This window comes from Xenopus laevis, chromosome 9_10L, assembly GCF_017654675.1.
Source record: "Xenopus laevis strain J_2021 chromosome 9_10L, Xenopus_laevis_v10.1, whole genome shotgun sequence".
NCBI classification, from domain to species: domain Eukaryota; kingdom Metazoa; phylum Chordata; class Amphibia; order Anura; family Pipidae; genus Xenopus; species Xenopus laevis.
Genome location: NC_054387.1, coordinates 136929437 through 136952690, shown reverse-complemented (window position 1 = coordinate 136952690; position 23254 = coordinate 136929437). Strand labels below are relative to the sequence as shown.

The 23254-nt window shown below is 40.3% G+C and overlaps 1 protein-coding gene across 1 annotated transcript; it reads left to right on the top strand.

Annotated features, from left to right (window-relative positions):
* Positions 1 to 1175: 1175 nt before the first annotated feature.
* LOC108704740 (signal-regulatory protein beta-1) lies at positions 1176 to 16312 on the top strand. Its single transcript, XM_018241418.2, has 6 exons — positions 1176 to 1313; positions 4041 to 4370; positions 4484 to 4783; positions 5968 to 6258; positions 8777 to 8877; positions 16031 to 16312. The coding sequence occupies exons 1-6, from the start codon at positions 1241 to 1243 to the stop codon at positions 16154 to 16156; spliced, it is 1221 nt and encodes a 406-aa protein (XP_018096907.1). The 5' UTR covers positions 1176 to 1240; the 3' UTR covers positions 16157 to 16312.
* Positions 16313 to 23254: the final 6942 nt, after the last annotated feature.

Sequence of the window (23254 nt, the reverse complement as noted above, 5' to 3'; positions counted from 1 at the left end):
CATAGAAAAGTGTTATTTATTTGTGCATGAATTTGCCCAGTGTTTATAAATGACCCCCTGTGACTTCTATTTTCCTCTAAGAGATGATTAAGGATTTGCTGCACAAGTCAGTGATACGACAGTAGTAACTGTGTTGCTTAATTGTGTCAGTATATTAATGTCGGACAAAGAAAACCCAGCTCAAGTCTTTGCTTTCCACCATCTCCACTAAATCTAAAAGGTGGGGCTCAGATAATGAAATGAATTATGTGACATTGTATATTCAGTTATTGTGTTTAATACAGAGAGGCCACGGTGAGATGATTGGTCCTATTATGGAATATATTTATTTATTCACTTAGACTATGAATATGAACATTTTGTGGGAATTGTTTCTAGTATACTATAATGGAAGCTTTTAACAGTGATCATAAATCATCTATCTATTAATTTAGTATTAAGTGTACATCCATGTATCTGCCATGTCTTGGCTTCCACCAAACCTTCTGATCCCAATGACTGAGCTAAATGCAAGTGAGCCAGACTTTATCATTGTATTGGCTGGATAGAGCTGACAGTTGAGCTGGAGATGAGCTGACAGTGCCATTATCAGAAGATTAACCCAGTAACACACTGTGTAATCTCATGAAAGTTAATTATGAGGGGTCGCACCCCCCTAAGCAGACATAGGAACAAATATTACCAGTACTCAAGTCTAAATACAAAGAATCTCTCCATGTTTATCCCTGTGTGATCAATACAAATTAATGTTTCATTAGATGAAGGGAGGAATCAACAAAATATTTTCTTTGATTAGACACGCAAGGGTTAAACATATCTGTGTGTATTTAGTGTTGTGTGTCAGTAATATTTGTTACTTCACATCCACATGTCACTATAGGGAATGTACCAGCGCAGAACTATATCTCTCCCTGTCACACACTTGTCTCTACAGCAATAAGAACTGGAGTAAAGATTCCAGTAATGGGTTAAACGAGCAGATTTACAGATGCCTTTGTTAGCTTCTCACGTACCACAAATAATGTTCCTGATATGGAATAATTCATACTATTTATTAATAAATTCCCTGGTTACAGGTGTGGTTATATAATGGGTGGAACAATTACCGGATTGCTGAGAATTTATCAGATCCCAGAATAAGACACATATACACAGAGTTACTACCTGCATGTCGCTACAATCCAGCTGAGAAAGAGATGAGAAAGAGATGAGAAAGAGATGAGAAAGAGATGAGAAAGAGATGAGAGCTGCTGAACTGCATCAGATCCTCAGGATTTGGGGATTTCTCTGCCTTTTCCTCCTGTCCCAAACAGGTAAGTTTTATATTCCCTTGTACTGACTGGAGTCACTTGTCACTGGTGGTGGTGGTAGTGGGGGCAATGGGAACGGACTTCTTCTGCCTACTCCTAGTTCAGGCTCATTAGATCAGTGGGGTGGGGGTCTTGTCACTCAATGCCCCCTAACTCATCACTGTCACTATATACACAGACATGGCTGGAATCATGGGTGACTTACCTTGGGTGTCATTCCACTGTAGGGAGGTCTATCAGAATCCTTCCACTTATCCCTCTTTTATAACAATGGAGCTGGCACAGAGCCTGTATCTCGGGGGGGGGAGGGGCACAGGGTGCTGCTAACTAGTGTCTTTAGAAAAATAAAATCAGAATTATGGGGAAAAATGTATTGGTTCTCGCCTCTCCCTCCGCCAGTTGTAAATGCTTTGAAAAAAATTAGAATGCCAATACTGTAGGGACCTATAGGATATCCTATCCCTATAGAGTTAATCCCCTTCCTTTCTGTATGTAGTTCTCTTATATTTTGTTATTGTGCACAAGTCCTTTTAACAGTTTAAGTATAACCACCTCATCTATTGGTCAAAGAGTGTAATGACACTCCCCTCCCACACTGCTATATAGTGTTGTGCAGGGAGTGGCCTCTTTCTCTTTGGCTCCTGGTGTCTGTGCTGCTGCTGGTATTTCCCATTGAGCCTGGGATCACCTTAGGCCCCAGTAAAGCCATTTACCCCAGAGGGACCTGACACCTTTGGTGCTTAAGTCGGGGACCAGGTAACCCCGTGAACAAGGAACAGCTATTATAGTAAGCTCCTGTTATAGTCTCTCTAGGAGAGTAAGACAGAGAGGTGCAGCAGAAAGAGCAGTTGTTGCTCCAATGAGGATTGTAGGAGGAAATAGCTTCCCACAAGGCCTGTTTGCCTTTAGAGCAGGGAACTCAGTTGATAGGCCTGATCCCCTCCCGATCCCCTCACTGGCAACGTCGGTTAAACTGGGAATTGATGTACATCTGCAAATACCTAAAGGAGTCGCTTCTGTCTGACTGTGATCCTTACTATGTCCTAAGTGATTCCATCTGCTGTATCCTGTATATGCTGTGAGTAAACCTGAGCTCATTTGCATCTGTGCATAATAAATACATTCACCTGTTTTACTATTGAAGAACCTCCTGGCATCCAATTCATCTATTTTCACACTAATTAGCCCGTGGGTTGTAGTTCTACAACATCTTAAAGGGGAAGCTTCCATTTAGCGAAGGCTCTGCCCTGAGTGTAGTTTCGCAGTGTAACCCATGCTCATACACTAGCTGGACACCTTTAACTATTTATGTGCTGAATAGCCCAAGAAAGCGTTACAATACCTTAATCAAAAGTGCAGTGTTCCCAAATTTATTTATTTATTTATTTATTAGTGCTGAGGACACGCAGGTCACAATCAAACATTTTAGGGCATCAACTGCCCTTCCTCAAGTGACAACCCACAATAGATCCCAACATTGATTATACAGTATATCAATATTTATAGAGCCTAGCTAGTCTATCTAGTGTGCAACCCCTATATTGCAAACAATGATACAAAGTATATAATTAACATTCAGCATCCCACAATTCCCATTATAGTGACGTAATAGCTCCAGCGTAACCGCTAGGCCCCAAAGGTTTGTTCAATTAGTCCAAAAATAGATTCAAAAATGTGTTCCAAAATATGATAATTTTCAAAATTATTTTCTAAATAAAGTGAATTCACTTGAGTCCATCACTGCTGGTTCTATAGTGTAATTAGATGTGATATACATATAGGGGCACATTTAGTATGGGTTGAATATCGAGGGATAATTAACCCTCGATAATCGACCATTGAAGGTAAATCCTTCAACTTCGAATATTGAAGTCGAAGGATTTACCGCAATTCGTTCGATCGTACAATCGAAAGAAGAATCGTTCGATCTAACGATTAAATCCTTCGAATCGAATGATTCGAAGGATTGTAATCCATCGATGAAACGATTTTCCTTCGATCAGAAATTGCTAGGAAAGCCTATGGGGACCTTCCCCAGGGGTGGCGAACTAGGTGGTCAAAGTGTTTTTTTTAAAGAGACAGTACTTTGACTATCGAATGGTCGAATAGTCGAACGATTTTTAGTTTGAATCGTTCGATTTGAAGTTGTAGTCGAAGGTCGAAGTAGCCAATTTAATGGTAGAAGTAGCCAAAAAAATACTTCTAAATTCAAAGTATTTTTCATTCTAATCCTTCACTCGAGCTAAGTAAATGTGCCCCATAATGTTTTGATAATTATTTTTTTTTCTCCTTCACTGTAAGAAACGGAAGGCAAATATTAGACATCAATTCATAAGAAACATGTAGAGTTAATTGCTTCATTAAGGCCCTTAGGTGCCAAAGTATTTACTTTCCAAATCCAATATGTTTCTCTCTGGAGAAGTTTCTGATTAACATTTAGTCACCAGCTCCTTTATTATCATCCACCGTAGTTGTGAAATTGAATGGTTACATTTGGCCCAGTGGCGACTTATGGTTGTCGATTTAGTTTTAACATTCCGTATGGCACTTCTATGTTCATTGAGTCTTACCCTAACCATCCTATTGGTTTTGCCCACATTAGCCAGTCCACACGGACATTTAAGTATATGACGTTGGATGACATGCATGTAAAGCTCAGTTTAATACTTGTTACTATATAATTAAATGAAACAGACATTTCAAGTTGGCTTTGTCTCTTTGTACCTGCAGATGCTGTTCTGGAGGTAATTGCTCCTTTCAAACATATTGCCAGAAAAGGATTTAATATACTGATTCCCTGCACATTCCATTTAAATAAATTCCCTGCTGATCCCAAACTCTTGACCATAGAGTGGGATTCGTATGGAAGGAGAATACTGACGTATGACAATGGAGTGAGCACAGTGGATCCCCGGTTCTCTCTCAACTCCAATTTAGCACCACGGGGAGTGGCCTCTCTGTCTGTGTCTAATACACAGGTATCTGATGGTGGGAGATACACTTGTACAGTCACTTATGGTACTGAGTGGCAAGAGGAGGAGATTATACTGGAAATTCAAGGTACATATTATAATTCAGTAGGACTTAAAACCAATGGCACATAAAGTGTCTAATAGGTATGTATATTCTGAATATTCTAGAACTTTAATGCAAATGGAAATCATTTCTTTCAGCCCCCCCACAGATCACAATCACTAATAAAGTTGTTAGTGAGAATAAGGAGAGTGTCCTGAGAGCCTCCATCACTGGCTTCTACCCCCAGGATCTTGATGTTAAATGGCTGAGAGATGGGGAGATATTACCTGGTGTTACTGTGAATAAGTCCCAGAGAGACCCAGATGGCACCCACAGTACAACCAGCACAGTGACCATTGTACCCACCAAGGACAACAGGAACCAGATCTTCTCTATCCGGCTCCAACACTTCTCTCTCACTGTCCCTCTCCAGGAGGACTTCCAGCTGATCTATAGAGGTAATAATGGACACTTGTGGGGCCTGTGACCCCCTTGGCTGATAACCTGGCTATAACTATAACTTATTACAATAAGAAAGCATGGGTGGTTAACTTATAACCTCATTCAGTTCTCTATAGAATCCTTCAGAAGAGCCCCACCATCATGGTGGCATCTACGTACAGATGCATTTAATTGGGTTTAAAGCTGTGAGACAGGAGTGACATAGTAGAGACAGGAGTGAAAAATGAGTTAGGCAAGGTTTATTGCAAAAGTACATTAAGCATGGGCTTAATGTTGTGAAGTACACTGTTCAGCACTGGAATTTCCAACTGGGGAGCCCACATAGGAAATAAATATCACCCAAGTTTACACATTAAATGGTCAGGTTCAATATTTTCAACCTCATTGGGCTGCTCTTCATTGTAGTTAGGGTAGTCAGCAATGGCCACCTGGAAGATAATGCTGAAGACTTGGGGAGTTCTCTGTAGCTGCTGTCCTTGCTAAGGCTGGACTTAGTCCATGAGGGGCTATATCTTGTTTGGATTATAGAGGACAACCAATTTCTTTCAGAGCAGTACAAACTAAAGACTGGAGATGGCAGAGGAGACATTGGGATATCAGGAGAATGGAATAAGCCCATTTCAGTTTGTCCTGCCTCTATTATGGACATGGGCGTTTGCAGAAAACTTTACAATGGGGGAGCAAAGTTATCAACTAATAACAACAACATGTCTACCTCTCTACCAGCCTATTCAGTTTTGAATTTTATCTACATCTCTTACTTGGCAGCTAAATAAAAGTTATCATTATTGATTCACAATAAAATCTGCATCAGGGGAGGATATAGTGGGAGTCCTGTAAGGGGGAGTCCTGTAAGGAGCAGGGTAGTCATTGGACAGGCTGAATGGTGTGATATTTGGGCCTTCAATTGGGCAGGTCTTGTGGAGGGAATGAGCAGGGCTTGATGGGCAGTAGGGGTCTTTAGATGTCATGAATGTAATCTGATATGTGGTCAAACTTGCACTATAGGTTCTGAGTAACTCTTTGTTGTCAAATCATCATTGAACATGGGCTAGAAAGGTGTTCTTGGTAAATGGGGCCTATGGGATGTATTTTATATGGTGGGTTCCCTTCCCACCTTTAAAAACTAATATCTAATCTTGATATTGATTATGATAAAAGCTAATATTCTGTTTTGTAGTTCCAGTTGCCCCGTCCATACACATCAGCCATGAGCCATTTTATAAGAATAAGGAACAGACACTGATGTGCCGAGTGTGGGGGTATTACCCAGAATCCATTGCTGTGGGTTGGTTCCTGAGTGGAAGTCGTGTGGAAACCTCAGAGATAAAGAGGATTAACAGTTCTGCTCTGGAGTCTTCCTACCGGTTCCTCCCAACAGCTGAGAGTCAGGGGATGGAGATCTCTTGTGTGGTGGAACATCAGGCCCTCACCCAACCTCTTGTGCAAACACTAAAGGTGCAACTCACAGGTGAGAAACTTTATTTCAACACATTCTGCAAAAAAGTCATCTTAGGCAGATATATTTTTGGAATTGCTGAACAAGAACACAGTGATAGAATACAGATAGACTCTAACACATTGAGCTGGTGGGTTCAGCTAACATTTAGCATAGTGAGCTGTGGAGCAAGTGCTCTGGGGGTACTGTACTAGTGTACATCAGGAGGAGTTAAAGTTTGGGTGACATTGTAAAGAATATAAGCAGAGGATATTCATTTTCATGGCTATTGTGAGATCATTACAATGACTGTGTTCTTTATGCTGGAAGAGACTCTAGAGTAAGGAGGAGACAATATATTTTTGAAAAGTAAATAGTGTGAATCCACAATGGGTAAATGTGGCATTTCTGGAGATTGTCTCATAGCTGAATATTTATAGCACCTTATGTATCACACACCCTTATGCACAAAGTAAAGATAAAACACCCTAAACATGTCATGGCAGGGTCTTCTGAATAGTTTGATGTCCAATGTGCATAGCAATACAAATCTGCAAAAGAAAAAACACACACAACTAAATAATACAAGTGTGTGTAAGTATAAATGTAAGTTTGTCATAGTGTAAAGTGTGTTTGTGTAACACGTGACTGGGACAGTGTGAGAGGCTGAAAAGGACACTGGATCTGCATCTTCACTTGATATTGGGGAGGGCAGCACTGGGGGGGGCAGGAGATGAAGACAACAACAACAACGTTTCCCATGTGTCTTTAGCAGTTTAGAGTCCCTAAAGCCCCAGTAGCCAATTGTTTCCCCCCAACACTGCTCATTACATAGGGGTGGCTGGGCGGCTGAATGATGAAGGAAATTTTTGGTGCATATTTGTCTGATATTCTATGTACTGTGTAAGCCTTTGATCAGTATGACTCAGTAGGGCAGGTTTAATGATCTTATTTGCACATACACCATAAATGTATGTTTATTTCACATTGGCAGATACAGGAATGGGATCCGTTATCTGGAAAGCCATTATCTACAATGCTCTAAATTATGGAATTGCCATCTCCCATAGACTCCATTTTATTGAAATAATGACACTTTTTTAAAACTGATTTCCTTTTTCTGTGTAATAATAAAACAGTCGCTTGTACTTGATCCCAACTAAGATATAATTAATCCTTATTGGAGACAAAACCAGCCTATTGGCTTTATTTCATGTATATATGATTTTCCAGTAGACTTAAAGGAATTGTTCAGTATAAAAATAAAAACTGGGTAAATAAATAGGCTGTGCAAAATAAAAGATGTTTCTAATATAGATAGAAAAAAATGTAATGTATAAAGGCTGGAGTGAGTGGATGTGTAACATAATAGCCAGAACACTACTTCCTGCTTTTCAGCTCTCTAACTCTGAGTTAGTCAGTGACTATACGGGGGGTCACATGGGACATAACTGTTCAGTGAGTTTGTAATTGATCCTCCGCATTCAGCTCAGATTCAAAAGCAACAGATATGTGCCCCCCTTACCCAGTCTTTATTTTTACACTGAACTGTCGCCAAACAAGCGGATCTCTCCCCGATATGCCCACATTGAGGTAGGCAATATTGGGCTGATCCAATCGGAGGCCGTGAGGCCCAGTGATCGGATAACAATATATGGCATTCTGGTGGTCGGATCGTGGAAACACATCAACAAACAGAAAGACATCTGGCAATATATGCATCGGGGAGGCCTGTGGGAGGGCCCCATACACGGGCCAATAAGCTGCTGACTCATTCTGACAGCAGCTTTTATCAGTCCATGTATGGCCAGCTTTAAGGTATGAAGATCCAATTTATGGAAAGATCCATTATCCAGAAAACCTCATGTTCCAAGCATTCTGGATAACAGGTCCCATACCTGTAATAAATGCTCCTCTTCCTGCTGTTCTAGTCATACAAACTGTCTGAATGAGCAGAACAAGAGAAAGATCTCCCTGACAGTCTACTGTATATTCGGTGGAAATTGGAAACTTTTATCCATTTAAAGGGCTATCATCAAATGTTTTCAAAATGTCAAATTTCACTTCTGTCACCTTTAACCCCCTCCCCAGTCAGGGAGGTCACTGCCCTAATTGCTGGGTTGTAATTCCCCTCTCCATGGACAATGTTGCAAAGGAATCGGCGGCATCAAATGCAACTGTGAGTGTTTCTTCCCAAACCTCTTTCCTCTATTGAACTGACTGTCACATATACACAGAGAGCTCTGAGATACAGTCAGTGTGGGACCCTCTAGTGAAGGAGGACTGGGGGGGATATAAATATAACTACTGCAGCTTGACAGGTACAAATATAAAAAATTATTGTTTTTTAAAAAAAAATGTATTATTTTCTAAAGTTGAACTTCCCCATTATAAATGATCATACTGAGCCTTTAGCTGCCACTAAATAAGATCAACTGCTGCTTCTTTACATTTATATATTTAAAGATGATGGTGATGCTGATAGTTTAACTTTAATGGACTTAATATATTGGGCTGTAACCTGTCTGTATTGTCTCTTCTCTCCCTGCAGATTCCAAGCTTATTCCCCTATTACTCATAGGGACATTCGTAGGAATTTTTTGGATAGCGGCTTTGTTGATTTTTTTCCTTTGCAGAAAATGTATATACAAGGTAAGAGCTTATTTATTATCATGTCCATTTCATCTTCTATTCTAATGTTGCTCTTATTGTAAATTGCCCTGACTATCCAGGTGACAGATGTACAAAATCCTGTAGGAACTTACCCTTTATCCCTCACTGACTCCTTGTTTCACCCTCAACTCCACCCATATACACCCCATACCTTATAGTGATGTGCGGGTGGGCCAGACACCCATAGGACCCACAGGTCGGTTGGGATTGGGCAAAGTTCTGCAGAGAATTGCTGGTTATGGACAGGATCAGTTTGGGCTCTTCCTCTTAATCTCCCTGCCTATAACTTTACACTGTGGGCTTTTTAAAGTGACAGTCTATATCCACTCACATTATAATAGGATTTCACTAACTTTCTTTATTAAAGTGTCTCCTAAAACTACAGTACACACAAGGATAAATTTGAATTGTTTAAAAAGAAGAAGAGAAGAGCCGCATCAACTAATTGATATAATACTAAGAGTTTGTATAAATTATTTGTTATTGGTTTTATAGTAGAATTATCAATTGATAAAAAATACACAGAGCCGGTGTAGTGACAATCAATATTTTATTGGTTGCATTAATTTAAGGACAAGCACTTTATATAGGTGTCAACTGATTGGTGAATGAACTAAGTGGAAGAAGTTGGTCTTTAAGTTAATTGATACACGGTCCATAGAAGCGAGGGTTAAATTTAACCATCAAAGGCAACTAACAAGGTTCTATGTATCTTCTCTTCTTCTTTTTATATCCACTTACCTAACCCACCCGTCTCTGACTTCACAAAATAGGGGCAGGGGGGCAGGCTTAAGTCTATATATGTGTATATAAAGCTGCGGTCTGATAGGGTTACACTGGCCTCTTCTCCAGTGTAACCAATCCCAACTTGTCTTTCCCCATAACTGATCCCTTCCATTCCCTTTATCAGCTTAGTCGCTCTTCTCTGTACTTTCTCTATTTCATTACTGTCCCCCTTATATATTTATATATAGTGATAATATCCCCCTTATATATTTATATATAGTGATCATATCCCCTTATATATTTATATATAGTGATCATATCCCCTTATATATTTATATATAGTGATCATATCCCCCTTATATATTTATATATAGTGATCATATCCCCTTATATATTTATATATAGTGATCATATCCCCCTTATATATTTATATATAGTGATCATATCCCCTTATATATTTATATATAGTGATCATATCCCCCTTATATATTTATATATAGTGATCATATCCCCTTATATATTTATATATAGTGATCATATCCCCTTATATATTTATATATAGTGATCATATCCCCCTTATATATTTATATATAGTGATCATACCCCCTTATATATTTATATATAGTGATCATATCCCCCTTATATATTTATATATAGTGATCATATCCCCTTATATATTTATATATAGTGATCATATCCCCCTTATATATTTATATATAGTGATCATATCCCCATTATATATTTATATATAGTGATCATATCCCCTTATATATTTATATATAGTGATCATATCCCCTTATATATTTATATATAGTGATCATATCCCCTTATATATTTATATATAGTGATCATATCGCCTTATATATTTATATATAGTGATCATATCGCCTTATATATTTATATATAGTGATCATATCCCCCTTATATATTTATATATAGTGATCATATCCCCCTTATATATTTATATATAGTGATCATATCCCCTTATATATTTATATATAGTGATCATATCCCCTTATATATTTATATATAGTGATCATATCCCCTTATATATTTATATATAGTGATCATATCCCCCTTAACTGTCTCTTCTCCAGTGTAACCAATCCCAACTTGTCTTTCCCCATAACTGATCCCTTCCATTCCTTTTATCAGGCACATTGATAGGAAGCCAAACTCCTGGGTACAAACACACATTGTATCTCCCCCACTTCCTCAATTCAGAATGTCCTGTACACAATGTTTCTGGTTATATACCCTGGAATCCTACTTCAGTCAGCATAATGTGTTTAATACAACCAACATGGGGTCAGAGAGCTCATGGAGACAAGGTGTTGATTGTATTAGTAAGATTGGAGCTTTGAGGTGGTATTAAACCATCCAGGGAGAGGTACTAAATCAGCATTGTATGTGGCAGACAATTGGGGGCACATTTACTAAGCTCGAGTGAAGGATTCGAATATAAAAAAACTTCGAATTTTGAAGGTTTTTTTTGGGTACTTTGACCATCGAATAGGCTACTACGACCTTCGACTCAAACGAATCGAACTAAAAATCATTCGACTATTCGATAGTCAAAGTACTGTCTCTTTAAAAAAAAGTTCAATGTTAGCCTATGGGGACCTTCCCCATCACTTTCCTAAGGTTTTTTGATCGAAGATAAATCATTCGATCGATCGATTAAAATCCTTTGAATCGTTCAATTCGAAGGATTTAATTGTTCAATTCGAAGGATTTAAACGTTCAATTCGAAGGATTTAACTTTGAGGGTCGAATTCGAGGGTGAATTAACCGTTTTAAGTAGAAGGTTTACACACATATACTGTATATATATATCAATAGAGAGAGAAAGTGTGTGGGAAACCACTAGAGGGAAGGTACATATGTCCCAGAATGCTGTATGTGAGCCAGCATGTGAGGAGAATAACAGCAGCTGTATAATTAATAAGTACTGCATGTGCAGGAAGTGGTCACCCCTGGGGGAGGGGAGCCAAAGGGAAACAGGAAACAGGAAGTGTGTGAGACACTGAGGGGAGGTTTGAAAATTCCTGTGGAAAACCAGGTCTGAAGAGTGTTACCAGAACAGTGTGCCTATGTATGTGTCACGTTCAGCACCCTATATCCAAGCTAAGCTCCCTGGTCTCGGCTCTCACTTCTGCCTTTAACCCCCGCCTTTCACCTTGGGAGGAGCCCTCGGCTAATCCGATGCCGCCAGGTCTTAACAGAGAGAGGAGCAAAGCTAACGGTTCTGGACGAGCAAAGGGGCACAATCGTCTCCCCAGGAAACTGGAAGGAAGAACCACCACCAGGAACAGGCAGGCCGGGCAGCACAAGCAGATAGAATAATCAGACAGGCTGGAATCAGGATTAGAGAATGCAGAATAGTCGGTGGACAGACAAAGGTTGGATTGGAGAGATCAGAATAGTCACAGACAGGCAGGATCATGATTGGAGAGATCGGAGTAGTAAATCAGGCAGGCAAGGGTCAAAACACAATAGATCAGTCAGGATTCACAAGGAATTGACACCCATGAACTTCTAAATAGAACCTAACAACGGGCAGTGTGCTGCAACCTAAATTCCCCTTTTAAACATTTGAATTTGGCGCCATTGCGAGCTGAGGTCACACGCCAGCGCACTGCACCTTTTAAAGACAGACGTGCGCACGGCGCGCCTTACAGGAAGCCAGTACAGGAGAGAAGGGAGCAGCGCAGCGGGGGTCCATACTGAGGACACGGCAGTGCACCCCACTGCCCACTAGACCCAGGGCCGCCATCAGGGGGGTACAGGGGGGACTGTTGTCCCGGGCCCTGGTGGTTTGGGGAGATAAGGGGGGCCCTGCATCAGAGCTCCGATGACTGGCTTCTTGTGTTCTGATTCGCCTTGAAATGTAAGTCCCGGTAAAGCCACATGCGGATTGGTTGGGAGACGTTTGAACCCCCCGTCTACTTTAACCAATCACCATGCGGGTTTACCGGGACTTACATTTCACTGGCGAATCAGAGCACAAGAAACTGAAGATACCGAACTCCCTAGCTAAGGTACGTGAAGTTTTTTTTTCTTTTAACTTGTGAGGGCCCTGACCAATTGTTTATTTATTTTTTTTAAATATATGGGGGCCCTGGCTAATAGTTTTTTATAAAATTTGTGGGGAGCCTTTGCTATTTTTTTTTTTTTAAACGTGTGGGGGCCCTGGCTAATTGTTTTTTTTTTAAATGTGTGGGGGCCCTGACTAATTGTTTTTTTTAAAAAAATCTGTGGGGGCCCTGGCTAATTGTTGTTTTTTAAATCTGTGGGGGCCCTGGCTAATTGTTTTTTTTTTTTAAATCTGTGGGGGCCCTGACTAATTGTTTTTTTTTTTTTAAATGTGTGGGGCCCTTTGCTAGTTTTTTTAAAGATGCGTGGGGGCCCTGGCTAATTGTTGTCTTTTAAAAAAAAGTGTGGTGGCCCTGGCTAATTTTTTTTTTTAAATGTGTGGGGGCCCTGGCTCATTGTTTATTTTTTAAATGTGTGGGGGCCCTGGCTAATTGTTTTTTTTAAATGTGTGGGGGCCCTTTGCTAGTTTTTTTTTTTTTTAAGATGTGTGGGGGCCCTGGCTAATTGTTGTTTTTTAAAAAAAAGTGTGGTGGTCCTGGCTAATTTTTTTTTTAAAATGTGTGGGGGCCCTGGCTCATTGTTTATTTTTAAAATGTGTGGAGGCCCTGGCTTATTGTTTTTTTTTAAATGTGTGGGGGCCCTTTGCTAGTTTATTTTTTAAATGTGTGGGGGCCCTGGCTAATTGTTTTTTTTAAATGTGTGGGGGCCCTTTGCTAGTTTATTTTTTTTTTTAAAGATGTGTGGGGGCCCTGGCTAATTGTTGTTTTTTTTAAAAAAAAGTGTGGTGGCCCTGGCAATTTTTTTTTTTTTTAAATGTGTGGGGCCCTGGCTCATTGTTTATTTTTAAAATGTGTGGGGGCCCTGGCTCATTGTTTATTTTTAAAATGTGTGGGGGCCTGGCCACAAATGTTTTTTTTCTTTAACCACCACCTGACACCAAAACTTGTAGGAGGGGCCTGGGCACCAAAGTTATTTTTTTAACTTGTAGGGGGGGCACTTAATGTTTTAATGCCTGTGTCTTGTGTGGCCTTCATACTGAGGGAAGGGTGGCGAGAGGGGCCCAGAAAATGTTGTTGTGCGGGGCCCCGTGATTTCTGATGGCAGCCCTGACTAGACCACCAGGGTAAGGTTTCCTTACAGTGTGCAGTCAGTCAGGGAATCAGGCTGTAATGATTACAGAGCATTAATCTGCGAGTTCCTATATATATATATATATATCTTAGCACATGATCTGTTCCCTTGTGGGCAGCCTGGCAAGGTGTGGGTTAACATTGTGGTACAAAGTAAAGAGGCCACACTTGTGTATTTATAATGAGAGTGAATGCAGAACTGTCTGTACATGTAAATCAGAAGTATGAACAAATACACAGACTATCAGTAAAGAACAAAGTAATCCAGTTATTAACCATTGATTAACCCTTGTGGTGCAGCACATAGAAGTGACAGTGTTGGGGACACTTTATGTTGGTGACACTTATCTGTAACCCTTGGGTTGCCTCCATGAATCCCACTACATTTGTAATCAATGAATGTGTATCTATATAATATTCCCAGGGATTGCACCACTAGTTAGTCCTTTTGGGTAGAACTGGGCCAGTAACTAAGCAGGGGCGACAATTCCCTGAGTATATATATATATATATAGCTACAGTGAGGCTCATTGGAACAGGAACCGGAGGGGCCTAAATGAAGAGTGAAGTCCTTCCCTGACTGACACTCACTCACACACTAAGTGGAACTGGCAGTTGGAGCAGCTTTCCCTGCAGTTTACCAACTTTACCTCCCAGGGGATCTCTCTCTCTCTGCTGCTGTCAGACCTGTGTCTGCTCTCTCCTTGCCTTCCTGCCTTAAGGTGGCCATACACGGGCCGATAAAAGCTGCTGACAGACCGAGTCGGCAGTTTCTTGGCCCATGTATGGGGCCCTGTAAGGGGCTTCCCTAATCGTTATCTGGCCAAAAGTCGGCCTGATGTCAATCGGACGGGACTAAAAATTGCGTTGGATCACGGCCGTATCTGTTCGTAGATACCGTCCCACAATCCAACCACCTGTTTCCCATTGTTAGGATCTGATCGTTGGGCCCTAGGGCCCACGATCAGATGAGCCCAATATTGCCCACCTCAAGGTCATATCGGGCATATCGGAGGGAGAGATCCGCTCATTTGGCGACATGTATGGCCACCTTTCCACTTTCCCAGCATTTCTCACACAGTCACATGGCATCAGCCTTACTGTTTCCCCATTGCCTAACACTGCCATCTGCAGGCTGGAGGTGAGCATTGAACCTTTCTCATATATCTGACTATTACACTATACAGAAGAAGTCACTTTGGTCTGTGTGTTTAACACATAGGGGCACATTTATCAAGGGTCAAATTTCAAAGTGAAAAAACTTCCAAATTCAACAATCGAATCGGTGTAGTACGATAGTCGAAGTCAAAGTTTTTTTCCGCTAAATTTAAATCGTACGAGGAAATCCTTTGAATCATTAGATTCGTACGATCGTAAGATTTTACAAAAAATCCTTCGACTTCTAAAACCTTAGCCAACGGCTCATATAGGTTATAGGAGTTTCCCCCATAGGCTAAACAGCAATTCGGCAGGCTTAAGGTGTCGAAGTGCCGAAGGTAAAGTCTTTTAAAGAGACAGTACTTAGATTTTTGATTGGTCGAATTTGTGAAGTATTTTCAATCGGATCGAAGTCGAATTTGGCCTATTTGATGGTACCCAAAAAAGTTTTGTAATTCGAAAATTCACTTTGACCTTTAGTAAATGGGCTCCATAATATCTAAACACATTTAAACCACTTATCCCATTTAACACAGAAAATTCCATCACAGCGTCCCATTTAATTGAAGCGTTCACCATTGTGAACAATATTGCTTTGGTATGCTAACGAAGAGGTTAAATGCATTGAATGAATTAACACACAAATCCAAAAGGCTTCATAGGCTTGTAGTGAGTTCCCACAATGTACATACATTTTCATTTGAGCAACTCTGGGCAGGGGGTGGGGCAGGTGACACCAGTGGGTGGGGCGGGTGATATCAAAGATGGGGTTGATATCAGGGGTGGGTGATGTCAGAGGGGATTATGATGTCAGTGATTGGCTGATCACCATGCCATTAACTTCAATGTCCTGTCTGGATTTCCTAATTAAATAAAGGTGTTTTTAAGAAAATGTTGGTTTGGAATGCTGTTTATGTACAACTTTGTTATGTCCCAGTGGACTTTCCTCTGCACCAAATTACAAGGCTGAAAGTTTTTTACTGTTACCAGGTGATTTATCTGCATGTGTTATGTGATTTCAGGAGAAATTGGTCATAGAGGATTTGAATTATCTGAAATCAAGATGTAACATGACCCACAGACATTCAGACAAACAGACTGTAATTGCAGAACTTATTAACATGAGGAACCCCTGTGAGTTTCCATGAGTCAATCCTACAAATGGAAGTATAAACATCTGGAAAGGTTTTAACACCAGGAGGAATCGTTTTTGGGATGTACATACACCGAGTAAAAGATAGACTACAAAGAGTGGTGGTAAATGGAACATTTTCTAGTTGGACCAGTGTTGTTAGTGGAGTAGCGCAGGGCTCTGTACTAGGTCCCTTGCTTTTCAACTTGTTTATTAATGACCTGGAGGTGGCCATTGAAAGTACTGGTTCTATTTGTGCAGATGAGACTAAATTGTGCAGAACTATAGGTTCCATGCAGGATGCTGCCACTTTGCACAGTGATTTGTCTAAACTGGAAAACTGGGCAGCAAACTGGAAAATGAGGTTCAATGTTGATAAATGCAGGTTATGCACTTTGGCAAAAATAATATAAATGCAGGTTCTACACTAAATGGCAGTGTGTTGGGAGTTTCCTTAAATGAGAAGGATCTTGGGGTCTTTGTAGATAACACGTTGTCTAATTCTGGGCAGTGTCATTCTGTGGCTACTAAAGCAAATAAAGTTCTTGTATAAAAAAGGGCATTAACTCAAGGGATGAAACATAATTATGTCTCTTTATAGGTCCCTGGTGAGGCCTCATCTGGAGTATGGGGGCAGTTTTGGACTCCAGTCCTTAAGAGGGATATAAATGAGCTGGAGAGAGTGCAGAGACTAAGTGCAACTAAACTGGTTAGAGGGAGGGAAGAGTTAAATTATGAGGGGAGACTGACAAGGTTGGGGTTGTTTTCTCTGGGGGAAAAAAGGCGCTTGTGAGGGGACATGATTAGACTTTACAAGTACATTAGAGGACATTATAGACAAATAGCAGGGGACCTTTTTACCCATAAAGAGAATCACGTACCAGAGGCCTCCCCTTCAGACTAGAGGAAAAGAAGTTTCATTTAAAGGAACAGAGTAGGGGGTTCATCACAGTGAGGACAGTGAGGTTGGGGAATGCACTGCCGGGTGATGATTCAGTTAATGACTATAAGAGGGACTTGGATGATTTCTTGGACAGACATAATACAAAGGCTATTGTGATACTAAACTCTATAGTTAGTATAGATATGGGGATATATCATTTATGTGACAGTAGGGAGGGGTGTGTGTATGGGGCTGGGTTTTCATTTGGAGGGGTTGGACTTGATGGACTTTGTCTTTATATAACAATTGTATCTCAGTGCAGGTGCTGAGTACTCTGGCCTCTCTGTCCAAAAGCCTTTTATTAAATTAAGTTTCAGAAAATCTGTATATTTTATACCATCAGCGCAGTAGATCAAAATGGAACTCGGGACAGTTAATTAATAATCCGGGACTGAATGTCCTGACTCTGCTCAAAACTGTCCTGACACAACACCTGGATCAGCACTGCCTCTGTGGATCTATGAGAATTTAACCCTATAATCTTTGTCTTTGACTATAAACTTTGTTCTGTTTATTTGCTGCAAGAACCTCCTGGTGACCTTATTTTATTTATTGAAGCACAGTAGCCTAAATGAGTTGTAGTTCAACTACATCTCCCCTTCGTACCATAGCAGAGGCCCATTTCTGTGTGTTAGAGACCAGTGTAACATTTGTTCTGCTCTATTTAGCTGGACATAATCTATTTAGTCCAAAATAATGTGACACTTTATTCTTCTGTTCTTCCTGGAAAAGATTAACCCCACTCGCGTATTATTATTAATAATAACATGTATTTTTAGAGCACCAACATATTGCGCAGTGCATATCATTTCGGCTCAAAAACCTCCTCCAGAGAGGTCACAGGGTCAGAAGCAAATCCCTCATGCTGATTGGCCAGGCCGTGATGGATAAATGTCTCACCACAGGACAAGCAGCCGCCATGTTTTTGGTTGGCACAGATTTAAAGTCCCGGGGTTGTGTATTCAGGGAAAATCCCTGCATGTGAATACTCCAGAGTCCTTTTGTGCACTCAGATGGGAATAGGAATCCCCTCCAGATGATTGTTCCGCAAGTCATTTGTAAAGGGATCCTGTCATGGGAAAACATGTTATATTCAAAACACATCAGTTAATAATGTTACTCCAGCAAAATTCTGCACTGAAATCCATTTCTCAAAAGAGCTAACAGATTTTTTTATATTCAACTTTGAAATCTGACATGGGGCTAGACATATTATCAATTTCCCAGCTGCCCCTGGTCATGTGACTTGTGCCTGCACTTTAGGAGAGAAATGCTTTCTGGCAGGCTGCTGTTTTTCCTTCTCAATGTAACTGAATGTGTCTCAGTGGGACCTGGATTTTACTATTGAGTGTTGTTCTTAGATCTACCAGGCAGCTGTTATCTTGTGTTAGGGAGCTGCTATCTGGTTACCCTCCCATTGTTCTGTTGTTTGGCTGCTGGGGGGAAAAGGGAGGGGGTGATATCACTCCAACTTGCAGTACAGCAGTAAAGAGTGACTGAAGTTTATCAGAGCACAAGTCACATGACTTGGGGCAGCTGGGAAATTAACAAAATGTCTAGCGCCATGTCGGATTTCAAAATTGAATATAAAAAAATCTGTTTGCTCTTTTGAGAAATGGATTTCAGTGCAGAATTCTGCTGGAGCAGCACTATTAACTGATTCATTTTGAACAAAATTTTCCCATGACAGTATCCCTTTAAGTAACAAAATTTTTATCAAAATGAAGGGAATTGAAGAGAAATAAGGTACCTGTGAAAAAGTCACTTTTGGGACAATTGAATCTGGGCCAAATTCAGGCAGTGGCTTTAATTTATTCTGACACTCAATGGATTCCAATGAGAAGACAAAGCCTCTCAGTCTCCATCAGATTTGATTTATTCAGATACAGACACAGTGTTGCCAATTCCAGCACTTCCATGTCGTTTGTATCAGTCCCATTATAATCTAACCCATGTGACTCAACTTGTAGCATCTGATTTGTCAATTTGACACCTTCCTACAGAATGTGCCGTGTAGCTGAACTGTAACTCACACACACACATACTCACTCACAGACACGTGTCTCAGTTCTAGTGAATGTTGTACTCAGTGTTTCAGTAACAATCCAAATTGACTTCTGTAAGTGACCCCTTGATTGGAACTGACTGTACAACGAGGTCTTATGTAGAAAAAGTGACACAACATCATATTATACAGAATTCAGCAACAGTCATATCAATAATTGGCCACTAGGTGTCACTAAGAGGTAGTGAAAAGGCTGTTCACCTAAACTGCACCTGCGGGGCCCATTTACTTAGTTCGAGCGAAGGAATAGAATAAAAAAAACTTAGAATTTCGAATGTTTTTTTTGGCTACTTCGACCATTGAATTGGCTAAGTAACGAATATGCCCAACGCTAGCGAATTAACGCTAGCGTTTGGCGCTTAGTGAATTTGCCCCATAGAGTGGAGATCAACAGTGATGAGCAAATGTGGCCGTTTTGTTTAGTCGTAAAATTTTTAAAACTGACAAAAAATTTGCAAAATGCATTGAAGTCAATAGGCGACAAAAAGAAATGTTTCCGCATGACAAATTTTTTCCCTCCAAATGCTTTAAAGTCAATGGGTGTTTTTTTGTGGCGACTTTTTTGTCCAAATTTGGCTGTGAATCCATGGCTGGAGAAAAAATCACTAGAGATCAGCCCAAGAATTCAGGCTTTCACATTTCTCAGGCCGTTCTCTATTTAGTGTATTTCCTACTAGTGATGTGTCTCAAGTTTCCCTCAACCCACACTCAACCCTCCCACGACCCCTACCAACTGAACCCGGCCCTGGGCAGCCCACTCCGTTCCTTCTATTTATAGACCTGTGCGGCCCTGTGGTGGGGTCACAAAAGGGGCGGGGCTGGAATGACTCCAGCGCCTTCTTCCCAATGTCTCTGTATTCACTGAGGCCCAGGCAAGCGCTGAATGTAGGTGCAACTCAACTTACATTAAATGGCATGAAATAGAGTTAAATCAGGGGCGTAACTATAGAGGAAGCAGACCCTGCGGCTGCAGGGGGGCCCAGGAGGTATAGGGGCCCCATGAGGCCCTAATTCATATACAATTTCAATAAATATTGGAGAAACAAGTCAACCTCTAAACATTTTGGGGGCCTGAAAAATAATTTGCTGTGGGGCCCAGTGATATCTAGTTACGCCACTGAGTTAAATGGCTAATTCATAAAGCTATCTCTGTGTGTATTTATTTTAACTATTATATTTAAAGAGTAACCATTTAATAACCCATATAATAAATAGATTTCCACTGAATTTATTCTGTAAAACAATCACAGACAAATCAGTGATTAAAGATTGCAATTTTCTCATAAATTCAAGCAGCCATAGTTTTTTCTTACTCTGGGAAATTTATGATGAAAATTATACTCAACAAATATGATTAATAAGCTGTTTTTACACAGTGATGTCTGACAATCAGATAATGACCTGAGCTGCATTTTTTACACATTGGCCCCTTTTAGTGAGTTAGTTACCCGGGTCCAAAATAAGTGTTTCCTATGATGGGCCCAACCTCTGCCTCATCCATAGTAATGTACTTTCTGTGTATGACCCAACCTGTATTTACTTCTCATACTATTACTCAAGTACCAGGAATCTCCAGTGTATGAACTGACCCACTGACTTTTCCTAAACTCCTAGTTCCCTTCTGGGTCCCTTTATAACTGCTGAGTCCATCTGTCTGTTCTGAGCAGTTTTACCTCTAACCACTTCCAACAGTCACAGGGAAAGTACATCCCATACTATCAGCACCTACATGTACTCTATGCAGGAGAGTCTTTCTACACCCCAGGGATTGAGTTGGGCAATGTCTTGCTACAAGTTCCCTTGTCAGACTTATCACAAACTAAATGTCTAACTGAGCACTTCCCCCAGCAGACTTATCAAATATAGGGGTGGAAATAAAACACACACACATTGATCATCATTAGAGAAGAATAATATATTGTAAGAAAAGTAATACAATACCGATTGAAGACAACGCAACGTCTAGCCGAGCTTCCCTTGGCAGACTTCTGAGAGGAACATCAGCTGGGGGACCCCGGGCCCAAATCAAATACAGCGACTCCCAGAGAACATCAATCGGCCAATGGTCCTTACAAGACCAATTCTTCTACACAACACGTCTGCTTGTAGATGAAGTCCCGAAGCCCCCCCAGCTGAGCTCCTTTTTATATTGGTACAATAACAAAGTAATAGATCATTACACATAGACATATATAATAATAATAATGGCTACATGCCCAGGACATGGCCATGAGAATGACCATGAAAATGGAAATAACCACGTGAATGAAAATAATTGCTGTGTATGTTGATTATAACTATGTGAATAAGATATGAGCTTACTCCTTAATGAACATATTTATATGTTTATGAGTTTATTACCTTAACTCCTACTATTCCCTGTTCTCCTGCTAATGACTGAATAACTCAACTCCAGTTGTTCCCTGGTCTCCTGCTAATATCAGTACATCCATTTTATAACTAAGGAGCCATATTGAATGCACTTGATCACACTCACATTCATACATGGTCTGCCATGTCACATTTGTGTCACATTCGACCCTTGATCAATTGCATTCAATAGAATCTCACACGACCCTCGGTTGTTTGCAATACAAACGAGAGACTTCAAAACATATGAAAATCAATGATATCAATATTGGATGTACTACCAAATTATATTTCCTACTTTCCTACTATCGAAGATTATGGTAACTTTAACTAAATAATTGGGTTATATAGTATACCTATAAGTATATACTTAAAAAGTTATACTTTTTCATTGCTTTGGGGTACACATAGATATTAGTGAGGGTAAGCATTGAATTATGATCAGACAAAATATCACAACTAAAACTACTTCTATAACTGTTTGAACCCAACCTCCCACATCAGGGATCCAACTAGTCAGCCAGTCCCACCAACCTTCATCCTTGTGTTCAGTAATGTTAGTGACTAAACTATGTAGAATACCTAATTGTTGGTTAATGGCATGAGAATGGTCAGAAAGGTTAAAACAACACATACCCTTAAGATATTGACAACCGTGGTTATGCTTAAAAAGCAAATAATCAATGGCAGCCCTATTTTGTACTACTGCATTTCTAATATCTCCAAAATCTGCTAAGAGACTAGTAATAGCTTTACTGGTATCATTTATACTCTTGACCATAATACAAGCAATCTTATTAATTTGACGGCCTTATATATGGTCAACCCAGGTATTGCAACCAGTGAAGCACTTAAAGCTATAATTTCTGATTTATCAAACAAATGTAAGTCTGATTCACAATCAGATGGGAGTTGCTCATACGATGCCTCTCTTTTATAGCGCTGTATGGTCTGATCCTGTAATATATGGCTTGTAGTTAGTGATGGGCGAATTTATTCGCCAGGCGCGAATTCGCGGCGAATTTGCGCGATTCGCCACCAGCAAATAAATTTGTGAAACACCCGCGAAAATTCGCGGCAAAAATCCACGGCGTTAAAAATTCGCCGGCGTCAAAAATAAATTTCCGAAAAAATGGACGCCAGCGTCAAAAACGGGTGTTGGCATAAAAAATATGGGCGCCGGCGTCAAAAACGGGCGCCGGTGTCAAAAACGAGACGCCGGCGTCAAAAACGAAAATTTGCAAATTCGGCAACTTCGCCCATCACTACTTGAAGGGATAGTTAAACTAAGTCTGGTAAGTGCACAAGGCCCTCCAGAAATATTGGCTGGAATATAAGTAAAGGAAATGTTTCCACAAGAAAAGAGCCATCCTTTTGGCAATGGGACATACCTATCTAGACTGGGAGAGGGGATCGTATAATTACACAACATATTAGTAGTAATATTATTACATTCCTTCATAGTTCTAGAACATACTGGTGGTTTGGGTCTTTTAGTATCAATCTTTGCCTGAATACATGCAGGAATCTTTTCACTATCACAAGTCATATTATAACACACATCTGCTGCAGTTATATGGTGAGTGATCAAAGAAAGAAAACGTTTTTTTCATTTTTCTTGTAGCATTCTGATCTGCAACATATGCATAAACAGGTATATAAGTTTCAGTATCTGCGTCCTCAACATTTGAGTCATTATATTTTCTTTGAAATGTTGCTGTCAAAACTGTTGTGGG